The 24,729-nt window shown below is 30.3% G+C and overlaps 1 protein-coding gene across 4 annotated transcripts in view; it reads right to left on the bottom strand.

Annotated features, from left to right (window-relative positions):
* Window positions 1-11,044: 11,044 nt before the first annotated feature.
* Window positions 11,045-24,729, bottom strand: part of LOC129919911 (synaptotagmin-5) — a 163,641-nt gene continuing 149,956 nt past the window's right edge. For 2 of the 4 annotated variants that reach the window (XM_056001018.1, XM_056001017.1), the window contains exons 2-9: window positions 17,242-17,680; window positions 16,949-17,167; window positions 16,807-16,890; window positions 16,342-16,744; window positions 16,003-16,283; window positions 11,902-12,051; window positions 11,676-11,816; window positions 11,045-11,593 (exon numbers count right to left, since the gene is read on the bottom strand). In XM_056001018.1, coding sequence (XP_055856993.1) covers window positions 11,447-11,593; window positions 11,676-11,816; window positions 11,902-12,051; window positions 16,003-16,283; window positions 16,342-16,744; window positions 16,807-16,890; window positions 16,949-17,167; window positions 17,242-17,478 — 1,662 coding nt within the window. In that variant the 5' untranslated portion in view covers window positions 17,479-17,680 and the 3' untranslated portion in view covers window positions 11,045-11,446. The remainder of the gene's footprint in view (window positions 11,594-11,675; window positions 11,817-11,901; window positions 12,052-16,002; window positions 16,284-16,341; window positions 16,745-16,806; window positions 16,891-16,948; window positions 17,168-17,241; window positions 17,681-24,729) is intronic. The other 2 variants (XM_056001019.1, XM_056001020.1) reach the window with 2 other exon arrangements.

Consider the following 24,729-nt stretch of genomic DNA (forward strand, 5'->3'; position numbering starts at 1 on the left):
GTATCATTTTATCCTTTTGGTGAATGGATGTTTAATTGTAGGGAAAAAGTTAGTGTGACATATCTCATATACAAGTTTTTTTTTTTTATTTTTTCTATTTTTTGAATTAAAGTGGGCTTGAGCATAATTATGGGGAAAATGAGTTATGGGAGTATGAAAAAGATATTTTTCTATATATGAAGAGGGTAAATGAAGGGAAAGCGCAAAAAAAAAGCAGGTTACAAAGAACCTTTGAGCTACACATTCTTCTTGTTATAAGTCGTTGTGTTTTTTTTTTTCATATTTTTTAAGGGAAAATAAGGATAAGGATTTATATTGTCTTTTGTCACTTTTGTATGTCATTAGCGTGCGATATATTTTTGAAAAGAATAGTACCTACTATTGTAGCCTAACAATCAATGTGAGGGTTTGTATTTTTCGGTGAAATTTTTAATTTTACGTTCCACAGATTCTACACTTTAAATCTAAATGAAAAACTAATTTATTGACAATTTCAAACAATTTTCGGGATACTCACTTGTTTTTACAAATTCACTTGCAAAAAAAAAAAATGCACAGGCAAAAATTTTAAAGAAATTTTGAACCTCATATTCCACATTAAGGCAAAAATCTGATTGAGTTATTAACATATTTAGGAGTACTTAAATTTTTCTAAGATTTCACGTGTGAATAGTTCACAGGAAAATATTGCTGTGAAATTTGTTATCCTATGTTTCTCAGTTTCCACTTTAAAAAAAATCTTTTTAAGTTACAAGTGCAAACATTTTCAGATTAAAAAAAAATTTTTTTTTGTTGACACGTGAAAAAAAAAAATATTTTATGGAAAGTATTGGGGTGAAATTTGGAACTGTAAATACCACAGATTCCACATTAAAACAAGACATGATTGTTGTATTAAGATGTTTCACGTTAGTTAGTTTTTTTGTCCATATTTCACCTGAGAAAAAAATATAGAAATATTGAAACAAAATTTTGAAATTTTCATTCCTAACGATACCCAAATTTTTTAATACAAAAATTGAAAAATTGTTCATTTCACTTATGAAAAAAAAATTACGAATTAAATTTACCTATTCTTAAAAATTGTTCCTCATTACGATTTCATTTTAAGATTTTGTAGCAAATGGACTTTTAACTCTCTCCAGTGAAAAAGAAACGTATTTCAGAAAATAAATAATTAAATAACACGTAATAAAAATTAGAATTTGAAGGTAAAAATATTTAAAATCAAGTAGCAATCGATTTTATAGATGTAGAACCTAGTAGTTCACCAATCGTGAAATCTGCAATAGACTTTCGCACGTTAAATAAGTTCTTGGCTTGATTCAAAAACTGAAAAATAATAATTTTAGTTAAAAAAAAGCAAAGTGGAACGCATTGATGTCATTGGTGAAAAAATTGTATTTTAATATTGTTTTGAGCCATTTTTAAAACTTTTGAGGTACTAAGTTTGAATGGAAATGGTGAAATAAGCATACGTCGAGATTAAAGCTTTACGTTCCACAATGTGGTCTCGTTCAAAAATCTTATATTTTTTTTTTTAATTATTCAAACTTCTTAAGTTTGAGCTAAATTCTCAGAGAATTGTATCATAGATTATTATGTGGATCCATTGTCTTTAAAATTTAAAACAGATCATGGAAATTATTGTGGAACAAGTTTTTTCTTTCTTTCTTTAATGGAATGTGAATTTTAGACCTCAATCGGTGATTTAGTTATGTATATAAATTATCCTTCAACAACGTGGAATACATTTATATAACATTTCAATTTAAAATGTAATTATTTAGTCATGCAAAAAACTGATACAAAGTGATAAACTCTTAAAATTGCTTTTAAGTGAATACTATGATTTAAGTTCCACAATACCTTTTTTTGTAATGAAAGTTGTTAATTAGTTTTTAGTACATTTTAAAAAATCTCTTCCATAGGGTAACTACCTCCACACATTCCAAAGCGCCTATAACATGTTGTGGAACGTATTCATATTTCATTTCATGAGGAGTGTGGGTAAAGATTAAAGTCACAAGTAACGAAAATATTCCAGGCATCATCGTGTGCAGGCAAAATAATTAAATATAAAATTAAATACTAGAGCTTATTTCGGATCATCCCCCATATAATTTTAATTGTTTTCGAAACTCGTAGGTATTACTTTCAATAATTCTACTATCAAAGTGGATGGTGAGGACAATTTCCTGTTCTATTATAATTATTGGTTTCTTCAAAAATTGTCTACAGTTATTTGCTTCAAACCTGTCATCCTCAATTATTATGGAAACTCCTTTTTTTGCTAAATATATATAGAAACACCCATTATACCACCCACAACTGCCTTCCACATCAACTCCTTTTCAATAAAAAAAATAAACTTTATTTCCAGTCTTCACACATCATCGCGTCGCGTCCTCTATAACCAACAACGCTATACAAACACGAATATGACATGACAAAAAAAACAAAAACACATGCAAATGAAGAATCGAGTTGAGCTGAGGAGTATGCGGTAAAAGGGGACATGTGTGTGTGTGTGTTTATTCATCAGGTCAAGTGTTTCCCTTGGGTTAAATTTCACATCATAAATAATAAATCGACTAAAACAACAATGCTCGCTCAATGGAGCGTGGAGCAATTTTACTTTGCAACGCGGCAAACGACAACGACGACGGCAACCTGCGCCAAAAAGGATGAGGACTGAAACGAGCTGATAAGCTTCTCATGTTGTCATATTAAAGCCAAAGGACATGAAAGAGTTTTTATTATGCCCAGCCGAAGCCGATAGGTATAATATGTATCCAACAAATTTGGTTGGGAAGGATGGCAACGTAGGTACCTACTTGAGTTGTTTAGAAGGATTTGCAATATGTTTATGTGATTTATTTATAAAAGAGAAATATTTTGATGCTCGTTTTTTTTATCTTATCTTTTGAAGGATTTTTCTTTGGTGCATAAATGATGTGGTTAGGGGTGATGAAATAAGTGAACCCTAAAATATGACAAAAATTTTCAAAAAAAAAATGTGAAAAATAATTATAAAATAATACAACAACTGTTTCTAGCAGTGGTTAATTTTGTTTTTTGTCGTTTTAGTTACGTACATATGTGACAATTTTTAAATAATTTTATGAATTACTCGTTCATTATTCATTTTCAATAGAATTCACGGAGCATGGCAACCCTGTTTCTTCAATTATAAACAAAGCCTTTACCTATTTGTATACGTAGTTTAAATTTTTATATTTCATCAGACTTGTTCACTATGTTATTTTTAATTTATAAGAAGACATCTGGCAACCCTACTGTTTCTAATTAAGCTCCTCCAACTTTAGCATCTTATTATTTCCAAGAGGATATGAATATGTACCAATTTTGAGTTTCGTAGGTACCTACCCAAGTTTAATCTCATTTGTGATTTAATGTATCACGTTTGATGACTCTGGCAACCCTATTATTTGACCCTCGCTTTTGTTGATTTGATTTCAAAATTTGATAATAACTAAATATGTAATAATAAAAATTTTCAGACTTGTATCTTGTCCGAATATTTTTGTTTTGCTCGTTCAAATTTATTATTTTCGATGACCTATGGCAACCCTATTGCACACATCAACAGTTTAAAAATGTTTTACCTTAATAGTATTCAAGAGTTTTTTTTTTTAATTTTTTCAGGATTATTTAAAATTTTTTTTTTAATTGATAATTCTGGCAACGCTATGAATTAACTAACACTTTTGCCAATTAATGACCTTTAATATTCCAATAAAAAAAATTCAAATTTAAGTCTTCTGTCCTACCAACTTTTTTTTTATATGTTTACCTATTTTTACTTTTTTCAACTTTTGTATGTGATTGCTGGTTACCCTCTTGCACCCATATTCGCTTGAACTTATTTGCCATTTTTTTTTTTTATAAAAGTACCAATTTTCATTTCTGTAAGTTCTTATCTAATCGGGGCTATTTTCAATATTTTTTTAATTTGTTTTGCTTAAAAACACCTGGCAACATTTTGCCCTTACTATGACTTCTGTAAATTGGGATTTTTGTAATGCTAAAAATTTAGATATTATTTTTCTATGTACCTTGCGAATACAACGAACAACATGAAAGTCTCATTGGCTAAAAAAACATAAATTTTAAATCAACCATAAAAATAATTTTTATAATTGGCTCAAGGTTAACTATATGCATCATTGAAACACCCCAAAAACCATATAAAACCGAGTTTTAAATCTGCCAGACTTTGGAATTCTTTTTACCGACTTCGAAAAAGGAGGAGATATTCAATTCTTTTTTTTTTATGTTTGTTACCTCATAACTTTGGACGGAGTAAACCAATTTTGATAATTCTTTTTGTATTGGAAAGCTGGGGCCTGCAGTGTGGGTCAATTTCAATTTCCATTACCATTAAGCCTAGTTTTGAACCATGGAAGTCGGTTTTTTTTTTTTTTTGATACAAATTATTATTAAGAATTGTATACTCACATTTTGGTTATACTTTTAAACCCAAAAATTGCTGTGGAATCTCGATCTAAACTTATACGGTCCATCTTTTTTTTTCCACACATCAAACCTAGATTTTTTTATCCCTGTTAAAACATAAAATGAGTTTTTTTTTTGTTTATTTAATTTTTATTAATTTTTATTATAATATTTCTTTCAAATTATTATTTTTTGTTTTTTTATGTTTACAATGTTAAAGTATATTCTGTATAATGTTAATAACACTATCTCTGATTAGTTATACACATTTTACATTTTATTTTTGTTTTCTCTTCATTTTAAAATATATCTATTTTTTTTCTATATTATTTATATATTCAAATCTTTATTACATACATTCATTTGTTTTAACTTTTCTTATACAGGCTTTAAATATAATATATTTAACTTTGTTTTTTTTTTTTTTTTTTTAAATTGCATTTAATGAAAATTATAAAAAAAAAAACAAGAAAATAAATATTTATTAATTTTTTCATTTTTAAACTATGTATTATTATTTTTTTTTTTAATTTATAAATTAATTAAATATAATTTAACTATATTTTGGTTAAAATCTATTTTTGGTTTTTGTGCATTTTTATTTGTATTTTTTTTTTTTTTTAGTTTTGTTGCAATTCTGCGTTGTTTTGATTTAAATTTTGCATAAAAACATAAACAATATTGTTTAAGGTACATTTTGTATTTATTTTTTTTTATTTTTTTTTAAATTATTGCGATATTAACTTTACGTTTAAAACTGATAAGAAATTTAGGATTCTCTCTAATCAATAAATTTGTGTTTGTTTTGAAGATAGTTTCACAAATTTTCTGTTGATTTTTTTTGTTATTTTATGTAGTTTTAGTTTTCTTTTGTATAGATTATAAACATTTTACTGAAAATTGTGAGTAAATGTGTATTATTTTTTTGTTTTGTTTGAAATTTTCTTCTGTACGAATAAAAGTGACATGAAAAATTATAGCTTTTACGCTCTGGACAATTAGAAATAGTTAAATTTTTTCTTATTTATCATTTCACATAGAATACTATTTTTATTTTTTTTACTTAAATTTAGATAAATATTTTATAGACATTCATAAATTTAAATTGTTTTATTTTTTTGTTTTTTTTTCTTTAAATATGTATATAATAGTTTTTGTTATTAATTAGATAAAATAGTTTAAGTACATAAATGGATAGACACTTTTTTCAAACTGCTAAAAATATTTAGCACAGTACTTTTTTTTAAGCGTTTTTATTTATTTTTTTTTATATTTATATAAACTCAGTTAGTTTAGTATATTTTTTTGTTGTTGTTGGGAGATTTCATAAGCAAATTCAAGTGTGTGAATATTTTTTGTTTTAAGTTTTCTTGAGGAACAGAGATGTTTCAATTCCTTGTTTGATGTTCGATTTTTCTTGTTTCTTTATTATTTTTTTTTTTTTTATAAATACTTTGTATTTATTTTTAAATTTAAAACTAATGAATGCAACAAAATGAAATTTTGAATTCACCTGAAACCTTTTTAAATAAAAAAAAGTTTTTTTTTCTTTCATTTGAGCAACATTTTTTTTTGTTTGTTAATTTATTTTGATTTTGTATTTTTATTTACAATTTTTTTTTTTGAGAAATCAAAGTTATTTTTTGTTTAATTTAACAAAAAAATAAAAATTAATATAGTTTGAATTAAATCAATAAATAGTTTTTGTTTTTTTTTTTATTCATATTAAATATAGTTTATTTAATAATTATATTTTATATAGTTTGTAGATAGAACTAAATATTAAAATAAATAGTTCATCATTATTTTAGGCATTAAAAAATTCGTATAAATCTTTTTTTATTTTGTTTTATTTATTTAAAAAAGTAGGTTTTTTTTTTAATTTATGAATGAAAAACTCTATAAAAATAAAAACTAAATGATAAAAAAAAAACATTTTTTTCTATACGAGAAGAATTCTTAAATATTTAGACTTTTTGGTTGAATATAAATAATTTCATAAGAATTTTAGGGTTTTATTATTTTTTTTTTTTTTGTATTATGTATTTCTAGATTTTTGTTTTTTTTTTTTGTTAAGTGTTATTAGTGAATGAAGTGTAGATTTGATTTATGATTTGTTTGATAAGTTTTAATATTTTTACCTGCTCAACAATTTTGATTTTAAATTAATTTATATGTTTGTGGATATAAGTTTCGTTTTTATGTTTTGTTGTATTATTTTTTATTATTGGTGGGTTATTTTCATTCAGGTTTTGAAATTTATTTATTTTTTTTGGTTTGTTTTATTATTTTCGAATGCTGGATATTTTTCATTAGTTGAAATGTACTAAGCAATAGTAAATCGTTTTAGTATGAACATCTTTTTAAAAGAGTCGGGGCTTGAAAAACAGGAACCTAAAGTAGAGCTCTAAGGCTATTTGAATAAAGATTTGATAAGTAAGTTTGAAGTCGGTAAGAAGTTTATGTAAAAGGGGTGTTTTTTTCAGTAAAAAAGAAATGAGCCAAATGAAAACTTAATGTGCATTTCATTCCATTCATTCAATAGGCTATTAATTATGTCGAAAAAAAACAGGGTAATAAGGAACTAAGACGTTTACGAGTTTTTATTGCAGGAATCGTTCAATGGGTTATAAAAGAAGATAAAACCGCGGAATGCTATTAAATGAGAGGGTGGAAACTGAAGATAGGGGTGCAAAAGCCCCGTTTTTGGTTTTTTTCAATATACCTCGTAAACCAAGCAAAATTTTGATATATTACACGCAAAACTTTTTGTATGGAATTAAATTTCCTATTTGAATAATGTTTTTTAAAAATTAAAAAAAAAAAATTCCATACCAAAATAGTCGAAACAATCATAAAAAAAAATATCAAAAAAATCGATTTTTTGAGTTTTTTTGCTTTTTTAGGTGTACATTTTTTTTTTGGGTTGAGATAGACATAAACATTGCTCCAAAGAAAAAAAGAAGATTAAATTTCCTTCAAAATGCTGTACTCACTAAATTTTTTCATTGAAAATTGACCGAAGTATGGCCATTTTAATCTATCTTTTTTTCGCATTTTTAGTTTTACTAAAACAGATACATTTGAGGGGAAAGTACGATAACTTAAGCACCAAGAACTGATAGTGAGATTTTGTAGAGAGGTTAAATACAATCATTATTTACTACGAGAGGGGGGGTCAATGTCCCCCCGTTTTGGCGGGAGGGGCAATTTTCTAAAAAAAATACTTAAAATAAAAAAAAAAATAAAAAAACGGCAACACTTACAGTTTTGATTGATACTTTTTTCAAAAGCTAGAGTTATAAACTACATATTAATTTTAAAATGAAGTTATATTAATCAATTAATCTTAGTTCCTTTCTAAACTACGTAATCAATAGCCTATCAATTTCAATCTGATATTTTCAAACACCTTAGATTTTGGTAGTCTCATGGGATAAAACGATAATTATTTACCTATGTGGTGTTGCCTACTATTTAGATTTGTTTACCAATCAGAAAATAAATTATATAAAAATCCAATCAGACAATAAATTGCACATTGTACGTCTCTTATTAAAATTTTATGGTAAACATCCTTTTTCACATAAACAATTCTTACCACAAATATCAAATTTCCCACTATTTCAATTAGATCGAAAACTGGGAATTTTTTTTTGATTCTCAAACCGATTTTTGAAAAATCCCATTTGAAATGGTTCATGTCAAAGATCATCACAAACGGTTGTTTTCTCGAGTTCCTAGAAAAATAATTGGAGACTTTACATTCATATGGTGAAGTGAAGAGTTTATGCAAGGGAATTTTTTTAAATAGTCCCAAGTCAAAAAAAAGTCAAAAGTGATTCATTACAATTTTAGCGATATAGAAGAAAATAGATTATTTTATCAAACTGCTACATATGTGTATTAGGGTGGTCCTTATTTTATTTTTTTGCGAAAATTGAGTGCGACACCCCCTAGATTGGTTCCAAATCAGGAAAAAATAAATACCCTATTTTTTCATATTTTTATCTCTATAACCCTTCCTTACTAGAACTGGCGCGATATTTTGTGTCCAGTGTTGGGTAAATGGCGGATGTTTGATCATTCATACATATAAACTTCTTAATGAAATAGGGTCAGGAAGGGTTAGGAATAAAAATTTGCGCTTTTTTTTTCCTGTTTTGGAACCAATCTAAGTGGAGTACCCAATAATTTTTCGTAAGGACCACCCTAATGTATATCATTCAATTTTTGTTTAAATTTTACTTAAAATGGACTACATACCTGACAAGCTTTACAGATGCAATTGTTGCTTCTGTAAAGCATTATAGAAGCAAAATTGTTAGTAGGGTAGAACTATTTATCAAAAATGCCTAAAATTGAATTAATACTACGTTGGACTTATCGTAAGCTTTCTGCGATTTTAATAATCTCAAATCAAATTACGAAAGAAAACTACCTGCCCCGGCAGAAGTTGATCTTCCCTAAAGTTGATCTTCGCTAGAGGGCAAAATCATTACTTATTTCTAACTTACATAATGAATTTCATCATTTTGCTTGATACATAAAATTGTTAATAAAACGATGATGGTCATTACTTTTCTTAAACATTCACTTGGTAGCGCAGTCTCATTGCTGAACGCCTTTGCACAAGTTGAGGTTCCATAAAACTTTGCCGTAAATCTTCTTTGCACAGCATCACCTATTCTTAATTTTCAAATGCAGCAAGCTTTAAGTTATGATGACCAAATTTAACCTTATTTTTTTTGCAAATTGTGCAATGGTAATCAAAGGAATAATGTATTTATGTGATATTTCGGTTTTCAGTTGTTTTATCCTGTAATGACGCTGAAAATGACGCCATTCAGCATCTTTCTCGCAACGAGACCACTTTTGCAGAAGGGATTAAGCAACAACATCCAATACAATCTTCATTTGTGTGATATTTCAAAAACGGCCGGCCCAGTGCTGAAAACGAGTTTAAATTACTTTTTCGATGCTCGAGGAGTCTTCTTGGAACCGGAGAATCGAGCAAAAAAATTCATATAAAACGTATGAGAAAATGAGTTTTCTTAAAAATGTCCTTGTATTTTCCATTGTTATAATGGTTATTCAGCTATTTAGAGAGAAGTCAAATCCAGCAAAACAAGAATTATAAAAATCGACCCAGTCTCGAGTTATAATTGGTGTAACTACTTGAAAACGTCAAAATTTGACATAAATAGGAAACAATTGAAGGAAAATAAGTGAGACACACTTCTTTTAAACTACTTTGAAGACGCATACAAGTAATTCATAAATTCCATTTTAATGCAGTCGTGAGCCTTTTTTCTTTTTTGTAAATATGAAAAAAAAAACTGCCGTCACCTAAAGTCATTAATGGCACTTAAAAAAATTTACTATAACCTCAAAATTTAAAAAATGTCAACCTCACAAAAATTAATTTGCTGTCAACTAGAAAAAAAAAAATACACAATAAAGTAATAAAACTCACGCAGTACAATAACTCCTTTTTTTAACTCATTTAACCTACTTAACATTCAATTGATAACAATGTCCTTTTTCAATTCCTTAAATGAATTTGTCAACTTATAAATAAAAAAAAAAAAAACAAACGACTTACGTACGTTCTAAGCATACAAATAAATATGAAAAAGGCATAAAAGGGGTGTGTTTTACATGATTGATGTTCTTCTCATAAGAAACTACTCTTGATGAATATAATATTATTTTTTTTTTAGCTAAGGGTGAGTTTTTGAGTTTTATTGAATTTGCAAAAAAAAAAATCTTATGAAAAATAGAAATAAAAACCCAAAGAGTTGTGGTGACATCGTTAAAGAAAATAGAATAAAAAAAAAAAAATAAGAACTTAGAGCCACTTAAAGTCACTTGATATTTTAAGAAATAAAAAAAATATAAAGAAATACACTTCTTTCTCTGCTTGGTACTCGTGAAATGAGATTTATGTGAAATGTCAACTAAATGTTCTTTGAAGGAGGATTTTTTTTGCTTTGAGAATAAGTAGGAATGTCGGGACAGAAAATACTCACGTAGAGTGGAAATTTTAGGATTGAAAAACTTTTAAAGTGAATTTTGACCTTAATTTCGAAAATGTTTTCGAAAAACTAGTATATTGAAAATTATTTAAAAGTCTTTTTTTCTGCCCAGGAATAAAAACAAAACTAAGACTGAGAAGGATTTAAAATTCGTAACGTTTTTTGCACAAAACTGGGAAATTTTCGAATAAATGGCGTGAATATTTTCGAAATGAGTTATAACTAATTTCGAAATTGAGAAAAAACACAGACTCAAAAAGAGTCATAACCCAGACATTTTTACAAAACTATAGTAGAAAAACAACTATCGGCTGACCTAATTGCACCAAGCTCCCTGTATCGAAAAAAGAACAATAATAATAATTGTTCAAATTATTTGAAATCAGTTTTCCAAAAGAGGAGACGGACACAATCCCGAAATTTTAATTCCAGAAAATCGTGAATCCAAAAAACCCAGAATCCCAAAAATGCAGAATCCCGAAAAATTTGGATTTTCGATATTTTGGGTTTTCGGGATTTTCGATTTTCGGGATTTCGGGTTTTCGGGATTCTGGATTTTCCGGATTCTAGATTTTCGACATTTTGACCCCAACTTTTCCAAAATTCATTTATCTTTCAATGCAAGTACGGGTTTTGTAAATTTCAGTCGCGCAGTTTTTCCCCTCAATCTCCTCCAGCATTCGAAAAACAAAAAAATGACTTAAACTTACAGAAGTTCAGAAGTGGGATAGCATTTCTCAAATAGCTTTAAACTATGTTTATTTTCCTGTGTGTTTATGTTTATCTCCTTCTTCTTTCTTTTTTTTTTTTTGTTATTTTTTTATAAATATAAAATATATAAATATATATATTTTGTCAGTTTGTTGTTTGCATTGTTACATTTTCAAATGCAATATTGTAGAGATTTAAGATACCACAAATACAAATCCTTATCTTAGATAATGCCACATTGCGGTGGGTTTACGGGCATTGTGTATCATATCATGCCAATGCTGACGTCCAGGACCATTTTCTTGTGGTCCAATGCCACAGCTACCAATTGCATTTGCCTCACCGCCAGTTGTTACAACATATATCTACAAAAAAAATAAGTTAAAACAAATAAAGGATGTTAGAAAACAACAAACCAAAAACTTCCTTAAAAAAAAAAAAACTTACCTCAAGTGCAGCACTTTGCATTCCAGATGATGGCAAATTAAATGTAAATGCCTCATTCCAAATTGGATTGGATGGATCATCCGATTTGCCATTGCTAGTTTTCTTCTTTTTGACGCGTTTACCATTTTGAATCAGATACAACTGTAGAGTTTAATGTTGGCAGGATAAAAAGGATATAAAGGATTAAGATTATTTTTGTGTTTTTTTTTTGTTGATGCAATTTTACCTTAACATAGGGCTCTTGCATACTATCAAGATTCTTTGCTTTCATTATAACCACAGTTAAACGTTCTGCTTGGGGCAAATAGTTGAGAGAGAGCAAAAGTTCTGGTCGGTCTTCTGGGGGTTTTTTAATTCTCAGAAGGTCACCCCAAATCTAGATAAGGAATAAAAGGGTTTTACTTAGCAACAAAAAAAAAAAAAACAAATAGAAAGTGTCTGTAATAAAATGAAAAGGAAACGTAGATCTGACAAGAAAAAGGAAACGGTTGAAAGGTCACATTTTATTTAATTGAAATTCAATCTAAAGGCGACAGTTTTGAATTCCAGGGAAAGAAAAGGTCTTATTGTAATGATTTAAATTTAAAACTCTGAAAGAGGAAGCATATTTATCGACCATTTTTACATAAAACTGAAATTTAAATGAAAAAGTTATCCAATGAATGTAAAAAGTCTGTTTATTGCCAGAAAACTGCCGAATCGCTGCCGAAATTGTTGAATGCCATTTGAATGGTGAATCAGAATCGGACCATGTAAATCGCATTATTAGCATGTAGATCTCCACCAAAACGTATACAAACTAGAAGGTCTCAAGCACAAATTTTTTATCGTAAGTGAATAATCTCAAACGAAACTATTAAATCGCAAGCGATCAGAGCCGGTTTTAGGGGGGGGGCAGCCTGGGCCGTCGCCAACGGGCGCAAGAATTGAGGAGCGCCGCAGGCGCCCCGAACTTTTACAAAAGTTATATAAATAACGAAGTCTTTCCAATCGATGTTTTATTTTTTTTTACATTCACAAAGGCGCCCCAATTTGTTTCTATTTTACATTTTCAAAGGCGCTCGTATTGTTTGTCCTAAACTTTTTGAAGAATGAAGGCGCCCCCCAATTTTGGGTTAATTTATTTGGCTTCCGGAAGGACAATGGTGTCCAAAATCTTCGTTCATCTTTGAAGAACAAGGCGCCCCAATTTCTTTTGAAAGACTAAAGCAATCCTAATATTCCTCCTACCAATTTAATTTTTACAAAGGTGCCCCTATAGTAATGAATAAGGAAAGAGAAGGGAGACGGACAGAATCCCGAAATTAAAAATCCAGAAAGCCCAAAATCCAGAAAACCCTAAATTCCGAAAACCCAAAAACACAAAATCCCGAAAACCCAAAATCCAGAAATGCCAAAATTCACAGCTTCTCCATTTCTCATAAAAACTACGTTTGTGTGTGAGAATAAAAAAATAGGTCTGTTCGTTGTTCCCCCCTCCAGGGCACTCTAACTCATTTCAATTAACTGTGAAAAAATCAGAATTTCTCGGGTTTTCATTTTACATCGAACACCTCAGAGCTTTAGTTTCATCAGCGAACATCGAACACAGAGGAAATAACTCTGGTTGAAAAAGGAGCTACAAAAAACGCTTGACAACGAATTCGGAGCGACCCAGAGTGCCCTAGAGCTCACAACGAACAAACCTTATACTTATAAAGGTATGTTGTTTTCGATTGGCTGTCCGGAAGCGCCTGGAATCATTAAGAAGCGTGCTGCAAGTTTTTTATTCTCCTAGTGAAAAAACAAAACACAATATTTGATTTTTCACCAATACAGATATTAAATTTTAGAATTGGGTGGAAGCGATTCAAAGTTTTTTATTGTAGGTATTCAGAATGAGTACCTAGTTGAAAAAGTTTTTGAAAAAATATTGTTCAAATAAGACCAACTGTACCTAATCTTTAAATGTGTTTAAACAAAAAAGTCAGAGATAAAGGTAGTCTTGTCAATTTAGCCTAAATGACATGAATAATTAATTTTTTTTTTAAGTTAACCATTTTAAGTTAATACACTGCACATTTTTAATAAATGCATTAACAAGTATATGAGAGGTAAGACATAATCTGCTATTGCTTTTTTTCGTGATTTTAAAAAATTGTTTTTAGATGAATTTTTTTTTAGAGGCGCCACTTGCAATCTTGCCCAGGGGCGCCGGTAGTGCTTAAACCGGCACTGCAAGCGATTCTGGGTAAATCAAAAAAGAAATTGGTTAAAAGAAGCTGAATCTCAGCTGAAAGTAATGGATTGAATTGCAAGCAAACCTGGCAAGAAAAAGGCTATCCTGGTCAATTGCAAAGCAACCTTTTAATGTTAGGCGATTTTCGCAAATCGTAGGCGAATTTAGCAAATACGAAGGAAAACTTAGCTGAAACAATTAAATTGCAAAGGTCGAACGTGAAAAGTGGTAATGAGTAAGTAAATCGTAAGCGATTTCGATAAATCGTAGGCATCAAAAATAGATCGCAGACGAAACCTATAAATTGAAGTAGGAACCGTTAATCTCTGCCGAAGCTGGTAAAATTCTTTTGAAACTAGAAAGTAAGCTCTGTCGAAACTATCAGATCGCAAATCAATCTGGTGAAGCTCTGTAAAAAACCGATAATTTCTGTTGGAATCTGCGAAATCTGATGCAAACTCAATAAATCCTTGGTAAACGCTGTAAGTCGCTAACGAGGTGTGCTTAGTTAATAACAGAGGACCATGGTAAATCACAACCGATCCTGGTAATTTCTCAAACGAACAAGGATATTCTCAGGAGGAACTTACGGAAATTGTAAAATCCCACAAATCGGAAGCGAAAAGTGATATAAATCTGTCTGAAATTACTAGATCGCAAGTGAACCTGACAAATTGTAGGTGAAAGTGATAAACTCCACGTTAATATTGGTAAATCGCTTGCGAATTTGGTAATTTTTCACCTAAAGCTGGTGAATATGAAGCCGAAACTGTGAAATTTCATATCAATCGTCTGCAAAATCGTTGACTTTTATGAACAAACCAACTTGGTAAATGCTAGGTAAAAGATTGTTAATCGGAAGTGAATCTTAAAAAATCGTAGCAAAAACATTTAAAACTTAGCAGCAACATTGACTTGGAAGGGAACCAGGTAAATCTCAGTACAAATTGCTAAAACCCATGCGACCGCGGTAAATAAAGTAAATCGCTGTTGCATCCAATAAATCTCAGAAGAATCTGGTAAATCTCAGTCGAAATCGCAAGCGATTTTCACAAATTTCAACCATAAACTAGTTAGTTGTGAACTTGAAAGTTTTGGCTCTTTAAATGTTATGAGAACCGAAGAAATTTCAGGGCGAATCAGTACATCGAAGAATCCCAAACTGGTAAATTTCTGACGAAACTATTAAATCGTACCTAAATTTGCAAAAAACAGTAAGTAAATGCAAAACTGAAAAATTCTACTCGAAACTTTTGAATCGCAGTTGATTTTATCTTACATAAGTCGCTAGCAAATCTTCTAATTTACAGACGAATTAAGTTAATCACGAAAAAACTGTTAAATTTTACCTAAAACAGCTTAAAATCTAAACCGAAGCAGGAAATCGCAGCCGATTCTGGAAAATCATACAAATCGCAAGTAGCCTTTGAACCGTCTGGCTAATTACACAAAAACATGGTAAAAATCGCAGACAAATCTAATAAATTGCAGAATATTCGTTATATCTCTCCCAAAAATAATGAATCGTTTGAAAAATCTCCCTCAAAAGTGTAAAATCGTAGGCGATTTAGGTGAATCTAAACCAAAACTTATATATCTGTGGCTAACATAGTAAATCGCATTTCAAATTGATGAATTTAAAGCCCCTGGAGAATTTAATCACACACTGCTAAATAGTAGGCAAATCAGGGTCAAAATATTCAAATTGGTTCCAAATGCAAGTTTTTTGGTTAGCAAAGCTTTGCAAAAAACTGCTTTTGAATATACTAAAGTTTATCATTCTCGTATTTTCTGTGCATTTAGGAAATAGATTTTTAATTTACTGATATGACGAAAAAGTTCGAAATTCTTTAAATACAACAAATAAAAATTAAAAATATCGAGCTTGAAAAAAATATACATTTTTGGGAAGCTGTAGTTCGGAAAATATTGGGTCTGTTGAGACTACCTTAATCTCAAATTATAGCTCATTTATGTATCTTCAAAACGAATGGAATGATTATCATATGGAACTAGACATTCAAGAATAAAATCGCCTAAAAGCAAAAAAGTTCCAAAATGTTGTGTTTTTTTTTTAAATTTTTTTTCTAAGATTAAAAAGTTACTTACCTCAATAGACTTGGACAAATCCAACTCATCAATTAATACTCTCACTTCCCCGATGATATCATTGTGCGAATACCGATCATAGTCCAAAACTTGTAAAATCAACTCCTTTCCTTGTAGCTGATCTCTCGAAACAGGAAATTTAAAATGTTGATCAAAATACGGATTCGATTCGCCACGATGAATATGGGTTTGTCGTTTGCGTTCATCAACACCTGGCAAAAGCATCAGCCTTACATAAGGATCTCGAAATCCACCCTCTTCGATTGGACAGAGATTATGAGCTAAAACATAAAATATGACTTAAAAACTCTAAATAAAACTTATGGAATTTGTATTTACCTTCAATAAGATGCACAGTCAAATCAAACAAATGATAGTCATATTTCACTCTCAAATGCAATCTACCCAAAGCTGGACTCGATTCGGGTGCAGTCAAATACATTGGCCCATCTTGTCTAGTATACAAATCTGGTTGCAGAGCGCCCAACGGTGAAGCCGGACCACATCCAGGGTCAACTCCACCTGGCTGAGATCGAGGTGGTATCAAAAGTGGCGATAGACAACGACCTACCTTTGGACTTTGCAGACAAATGCTGCCCGCACTGCCGCCAGCCATTGATGCCAAACTACTCTGCGATGGTGATGAGTTTCGAATGTCACAAAGGTCATGATGTGGGGCAGCTGGTGAACAGCAACGCGCGTCTAAACTGATTGTACGCATTGGACTTGGCGAGCGGGAAATCTACAAAAGTAATCCAATTTAGTAAAAAAAAAAGAAAAAAGTATAGGCCCTAAGTGACTCACGTGTGGTAGTCCATGATCGGATGGCAATGAGCTTCTTCCATCTGGTCCAAACGTTCGAATTTGTGGTGATGAACCACGATGTCCCTTAAAAATAAGAATTCACAATTGGTACACTGGGGTGTATGAGTAATGTAATATTTACCGATTGTCTTGATGGAGCACTATCTATACTACTTTGACTCGACACAGATGGCGTTCGCTGCAGTCGTGGTGGAAATGATTTACTTTGATGCTGTAAGTGCATATGCAATGGGCTAGGGCTCATTTCTAATGGACCTCGAAGCATCTCAGTGTTAACTGTATGGGCTGGAACCGATGCTAATGGCTGGATTGCTTGTGCTTCTCTAGTTAAGTTACATTCCTGAAATTGTAATAAAAAAAGGGGACTTAGATTTGGTTAAGGACTTTTTCTATATTGTTCTTGTCAATTCGGACCTCTCCTGAAGAATCATTTGACAGATCATAACTTCCCCCACTAACACTGCCACCAATACCGCTGGTTGTCGATGAAATCGATGATGGTGTCATTGGTGGCGGTGTCGATGGATTATCTTCCGAACTATGTTCGACAGGTATTCTTCGGACAGCACCAACTCGTTCCTTGGCCATGCGTGACCAAGATTCTATCCGTTTGTGAGCTAGCCAGCATGCAGCTGGGCCTAGGCCACTCATTTTGTCTCTTAGCGATTCGCTAATGGTGAAGGAGTTTATTAGATCAATTGTATTAGTTTCTAAAAACTAGCCCTTAAGCTAGTTATGGTTAGCTGAAGGATTAATATTTTGTTAAGTTTGCTGGATCAAATTACGCGAGGATCATTGTTTTATAGAGTTTTCGTAGCAAGTTTTTTTTTTTATTTTAATTTTTCATAAGCACCTTTTATAGGAAAAATATAAATCTTTAAAAGTTGAATTTGAAAGAAAAAGTAAAGCATTCATGGTGGAATTGACGGGTTTTTGAAAAGTCTTTCCATGGTCAAAAATTAAGCCGAAACGGTTTAGAATAGCCCATCATCAAATTCGACAATTTAAACCCAATTAAAGTTCAGCCTAATTAAATCAACCCACAAACAATCTCCCTCGACACAAAATATCCCTTAAATTCCCCCAGCAGCAGCACAGCGAAATGATATGTTACTCATCTAATAGTGCAATTTAAATGTCATTACAACCATCACGTTTTCCGCTAAGTGTTCCTTATTAGTTCAAATGAGACCCACACATATGTGTCAGCGCAAATATCCTATTAAAATGGTTGCATCCGAAATACACAAACACACACACAGACAGAAACCTACACACAAATAGAAATAATATATCTTCAACTGAAAGTCTTCCTTCCTTCTTTTTAATTAATTTGAATGACAGCCATTTCCTCTTCCTGTCATCTTAGTTTGTGAAATTTGTCTCTAATTTTATGCAAAGAATCAAACGGATTTGATAAAAATTAAACGAATGCAACTCTTTTACAGGGTGTTTCAAGATTCAGAGAATGTGTTTTGCTTTGATGTTTTCTTATTAAATCGCTTTTGTCAATAAGTAATGTACTTTTTACATGAATATGGCAAACACAAAAAGAATATTATGTTCATATGAGGCATCATATCTTCTAAACTACCAATCGCAATTTGACAAATGACGTATCGTTGGAAGCGTCTTACATGTCCGCTTGTTATAAGCAATGTGGCGTGCATTTACTCACATAGACAATATGAGTAACCCAGCATAAAGACGCGTAACCCAGATGAGTAACCCAGCATAAGACGCGTACAAGTCTTCTCCGTTACCGTCTTTGTCTGTTAATAATTTCGATATTTTGAATTAGTTTTTCTTGAAACTTCTAGAACTTCAACTTTATCATGAGACCCACCAAGTTTCAAGAAAAAGTATTTCTTCTTCAACAAGATAAAATGGATAATAAGCGTAAAAATGTCCTAAAAATACAAATGGAATGGCCGTTAACATGATTGGTTTGTATTTAAAGCACTGCGAGCAGCTGACAACGACCTTCTTCTAGATCTAAGAATATCTATCAGACAGAGACAGAGCCTCAACTGAACACAGGAATCAATCGTTGAGATGAAAAAATTTGTAAAGCCTGTCCAGTATCTCGACTCGAAGAATGACAAGCAAGTGATCAAAATTGAATAAATATAGAATTATGTGGCTCTTGTCGACTTCCATTCAAATGACTTAAAAAAAACGAATGCTGTTACTTGCTGATAGCATTGCCTCTGACAACTGCAAAGCTTTAACATCAGAACACTGTTTTGCAACAACAGCCTAGTGTAATACATATTCTATTTAATTTTCTTCAAATTACCAAGCCGAACACATGATTAAAACAGCAAAAAATTCCTTAAGAAGACCTTTTTTTAAACTTAACTACAGAAACAGAAAACTATCTTAATTTTTAACTGGTTTTTAGGTATGTGAGCATATATATTTCCTCATAACTTCTAAATCACTTATCATAATTTGACAAATCAGCTTGTTTTATAAGCGTTTTGATTGCCCGCTGGTTATAGGCTATTTAAAATCGACAACTGAGGCGCCATCTAGAAGCAAAAGTTATGAACTAAACAAAATTTTACCTTCAAATAAAGTTGAACAGAGAAAATGGGGTTAAAAACTAGTTTATGATTTTTGCCTATGCAGATCGAGCCATATTATAGAACAGTAAAAATAGCCTTTAATCGACGGACAAACAAGAGGATTCTCGCATATTTTATTTGTAAAATTATTTTTTTACAGAAACTTTCTATAATTCCTTCATGAAATCTACCATGTCAAAAGCTAAAACAACCCATTTCAAACTATGCAATTGCAAGTTGTTAAACTAGGTTTGGTCTAAATCTATACCAAACCCAAAATAAAAAAGTTAAAAATTATAAAAACCCCATGAGAACACTTAAACATTTAATCTGTTTTTGAAGGTTTTACAGTAAATATAGAAAACCCCCCAAGACATAAATATGACTGACAGGCATCCTAATAGCATAATCCTGGGATATATTTAAACTTAAAACTTATTAGATCTATGACGTCTTAGCATCAGAAAAAGCCCTTCTAACCCAGGTCTATTTTCTATAAACGTAATTATTTTCCCTCAGATATTAGATTTCCATCCTAGAACCCAAGTAATAATTTCATTTGCGAATATTTTTCCTTCAGGTTTTTTTTTTCCTCCCTCTCTCCTACGAAAATATACAAAAATATAATATTTGCATCCATGTTACCGAAGGACGTTTGTTATATAGCCACCACAGAGAGACTTAAGCTGCGGACACGCAACAAAATCCTTTCTATCAGATCAAATTGCAACAGGGTTGGAGGCGTACAAAATACAAAATACAAATACATCGACCATATCCACACCCTCCTCACACATATAAAAAAGGAAAGGGTGAAAAAATGCACAAATGGATAGGATATACCGAGAAGAGAAAGAGGATTGAATTATATTAAATTTTGTGGCCGTCAAAAAAATATAAATTATATGAATGGCCGAGAGGAAGCCAAAACCGGAACACGAACACAAAAGCTGTTTCTCGACTGTGTTGACGTTAAGAAGGATATAAAATCCATATAGCCCCCATCCCCCAATCAAAAAATAAGCATCAGAGGCAGATTATGTTTTCCCAGGAATTGAGATTTTCAATAAAAAAGACTCGTATGTGTGTACACTTGCTTGTTGCGCCTCTCTTTTCCTGAAATTCAGTGAAGGTATAGGTATGGGAATTACTCGTATTACATGGAAAAACAATATATCCAAATAGTATTTCTCCCGAGGGTAGAGTTTAAGCATTCTCCAGTTTAAATATTGTTAATGGGAGAGAGAGAGAGTTCAAAATTTTGGCCAAAAAAAGAGAAAAACATCAATAATTTAATTTTAGCAAAGTGTACTTTCTCAGAATCTGGGTTAAATGGAATATTTATGTATGTACAAGTTGAAAGAGTAGTAAGAGGCCGGTTACTACCTTTAATACTTACTTTGGTGGAAATAAATTTTGTTAAAAGCATTTCCTTTATAAATGCATTGGGCTTTTAAGATAAATTTTACCTTAGGGTGTTTTCAACCTTATTTTTTGAGGTTGAGGTTTTTAAATTTTTTATAAAGTCAAGCTTTGTGGAGGTCAGTTCGATTAAGAACGTTTTGTGGTTTACTATGCATTAACATTGTTTTAAAAATTTAATTTTTATAGCTTTGCTCAATAAGAGGTTTTTATAAGTGGAAATGTGGATACTTCTGTTCATTCATCTGTTCCCTCATAACTTATAAACTATTTAATAGATCTTGATAAATGAGGTATCAATGGAAGCGTCTTTCTTGTTCTATGGTTACACGCTATAAGATTTCACATTAAAATTAATATTGGGCCCTCTGGAGGGAAAAAAAACCTGAACTGCACATTTTCATAGATTCTCAAGAAATTATAACAATAAAATATATTAATGAAATATAGTTTTCGTTTTTAGTACATTTGTGCCTCATTTGTGGCGAGTCTTTAAGGCAACGGCTTATCCTTAACACGTTTAGTTACGTTTCGAAAATGTAGGGGACAAAAAATTGGCAAGCTTTACTACTTTAACTTAACATTACTTTCCTATGCTGCGTTGCAATAAAGGAGGTTATGTGTTAAACCGGATTGTTTGTATTTGAGTATCTTTGCTCCCTCATAACTTCGAAACAACTTATCATAATTTGATAAATAATGTATTTTTAGAAGCGTCTTGTTTACCCGTCAATTATAGGCTATGTATTGTTTTTTTTTTAATATAACGCCCTCTAGAGGAAAAAGCCATAAACTTATAAATGATTTTTTAATTTAAAGTGGATCTAGAAATACTTTTTCAAATTATGGCCATTAAACAATTTAAACAGAAAAATATGTTAAAAAACTTAATTTAGGATAGTTTATGCTTTTCACCTTAAGATGGCGTCATATTAAAGAACAAAACGTAGCCTATAGTTAGTGGACTTGTAAGGCACTTCTAACAATTTCTTTTTTCTTATTATAACAAGAAGTTAAGTAGTTGTGGGGGAACAAAATTCTCTATTTCTCTATTTACACTAAAAACTTTTTGCCAAGTTCGTCGAATAGGTCTTTTTGAGCCATTTTTCTTTAACACATCTTACAAGTTGTAATTAGGAGTTTTGTATGTTTTTATCTCTATCAATTTATACCTCTATTTTCTAAAAAACAATATCCCATGATATCGTTTATCCTAAATCCCAAAACTATTTTCTAATTTTTAAACGTTTCAAATGAAAATAGATTTACCTACTATTTGTTTTAATATTTTCTAAGTTTTGCAAATATTTCTTGCAATGTGGTTTTATGGTAAAAATGAAAAAAAAGTAATTTTAAATAATAAATGCTTACAATAAAACCACTGGTAATCACCATTTTTACTTGCGATATAGGTACTATAGGGCAAGTTTAGGATTCGTAAAAAAAATCGAACTCGAGATCACAATTTTACATGACATTACGATGATAGAGAATGTCAAAAAAGTGGGTCCGGCAATTTTGTCTGTCTGACCGTCTGTCTGTCTGTCTGCCTGTATGTACCTCGAGCTACAGCCTAAACTATTCGAGTGATTTTGTTCAAACATGGTAGTTAACAGTTTTGGGTGATTCCCTAGAGGACAAATACAAATTTTTTTTTTAGGACCAAAACTAACGGTACCTGTCATATAACGGAAATGTGCCCTTAGTTATGAAAGTGGACTAAGTCACTCCTAAAAATGGCATCAAATCTAGCCTAAAAATAATTATTATTTAAGGGGTAAAGTTTACCTATTTGAAAGCGAAATTGCAGTAAATAAACTTCTTTATTATTAGTGATTTCATAAAAAAAATAAAATTAAATCGCTATAAGAAAATTATTATGTAAGTATTTCTTTAAACAATGCAAAAAGTGACTTAGTCCACTTTCATAATCAAGGGCACAAATAAAAAAGTTAAATTTTTCAAAAACGGCTCTAACGATTTTGTTTAAATCTTTTGAGTGTAGTATTACACATAAAAGCCAACTTTCGAAATAAAAAAATATTTTTTTTACCGTTATTAACGGTACCTGTCATAGAACGGTTTTTTTGATTTATGAATGTCTCGTTCAAGACCACCCCCATTTCAACGAAAATTTTTATACAAAAGCTTTTAAGCGAAGGTGATATTAAAATTTTAGAAAGTTTTCAAAAAACTCATTTTTGGATTTTTAAAAAATATTTCAAAATTTTTTTTTGAAAAATCAATTTTTTGAAAACGGGTTTATGAAAAATTTTAAAATTTCGTTTTTTTACGTAAATAAATTATTTCTTCAAAGTGGCATACCAACTTTTTTTTGAAAAATGTTAGAAAATTTTTATATATAAAAAATTATTTTTAAAAAAAACGGCTGTAACGATTTTCGAAAATTTCTTTCTAAAAATTCCTTTTTATACAAGAAGTAAACATGCATACTTGGTTTTTTGTGAAAGATCATTTAAAACGGTATTTAATTAATTATATAAACAGATTTTATTTTTTTTTAATTTCTTGAAAATATCAAATTTTAAATTTTCTTAATTTTCTTGAATAAAAAGCTTTAACACTAGAGTAACTTTAAGCATAAGAGCAAGTACGTAAGACCCCAGTCGTGCATTTTATTTAAAACATGTGTTAAAAAAAATGGTTCAAAAAGATCAAAAAAATAATTTTTGGAAGTCCATATTTTTTCCAATTTGATCCGTATTCAATTTTTGTGAAAATTATGTTGAAAGATAAAGTATTTTCTTTTCTCCGTGACATGTTTATGTTCAATATCTATAAATGCTCAAAGGATAAAAATAGACTATTTAGTAAAAGCATCAAAAATGTAATTTTTTTCTCTTTTTTAAATAGTTTTTTTTACAATATTTTAATTTTAAATTTTTTTAAAAGGATAAAGGTATATCGATAGGAAATTTAATTATCTACAAAAAATTACTTCATTAAAAAATTTTCAAATTCGGCTTACTTTTCAAGTTATAGACAAAAACACAAAAAGTAACAAAAAGAGTCTAAAATATTGATCGTTACAAAACTTATCATATCTTTATAACTTATCCAAAAAACTATCTTGTTATCTTTGTCAGAAAATGCACTACACATAAAAATATAAAACTATGAGGATTTGAAAGATTTAGATTTTTTATTTCAATTAGAAATTTTTTTTTGGCAAAAAGTTTCTTTAAAAATCGATTTTTTAAAAATGTTTTGATATATTTCACTTAAACATCTGGAGTGACCCAAAATAAATTATTCCAGTGTTTGTTGTTTATTAATTTAGCTCTCAGGTGACGGGTTTTCTGTTCAGATTGATCGTTTATTACTCAAGATATAGTCCGAATACTAAGTATCCTGAAAAAAACTTTGAAAAAACTATATCTCGAAAACATATCCATCGTAATTGTTTTAGAGGTGATTTCCGAATTCCTGAGGTCAAAGTGAGTAAGAAAAAAATAGTGAGATTGAGTATCCATTTTGGCTGTAAACTAGTGTAATCATGGAGGGATCATGCACAAATAAAATCCAGAGCCTTTGGTGTGACAGTCTATCGCCATAATCAATTTGTCACGGGTGGGATACTGCTGACAGAAGACTTCTGGGTGAATTCCCTCGAATACTAATGTGCAAAAAAAACTTGACTTTAAAATACTGAAACTATTTTTAGAAAAACAAACTAAGAGAACATTCCTTGAAATCCAAAAGTTTACAATTTAACATTTAGGTTAAATGCAACAAAGTGAGCATATTTCACCCATTCCTTTCATTAAGTACATCCCTTAGGCACCCTTCAAACCTCTGGTTTCCATCCTCCGCATTGATGCTACCAAATTACCACTTAAGAACATAAAAATCTCTTAAAAGTACTCCTAAAACCATAGTATTATCCTCA

Source organism: Episyrphus balteatus, chromosome 4 (genome assembly GCF_945859705.1).
Source record: "Episyrphus balteatus chromosome 4, idEpiBalt1.1, whole genome shotgun sequence".
NCBI classification, from domain to species: domain Eukaryota; kingdom Metazoa; phylum Arthropoda; class Insecta; order Diptera; family Syrphidae; genus Episyrphus; species Episyrphus balteatus.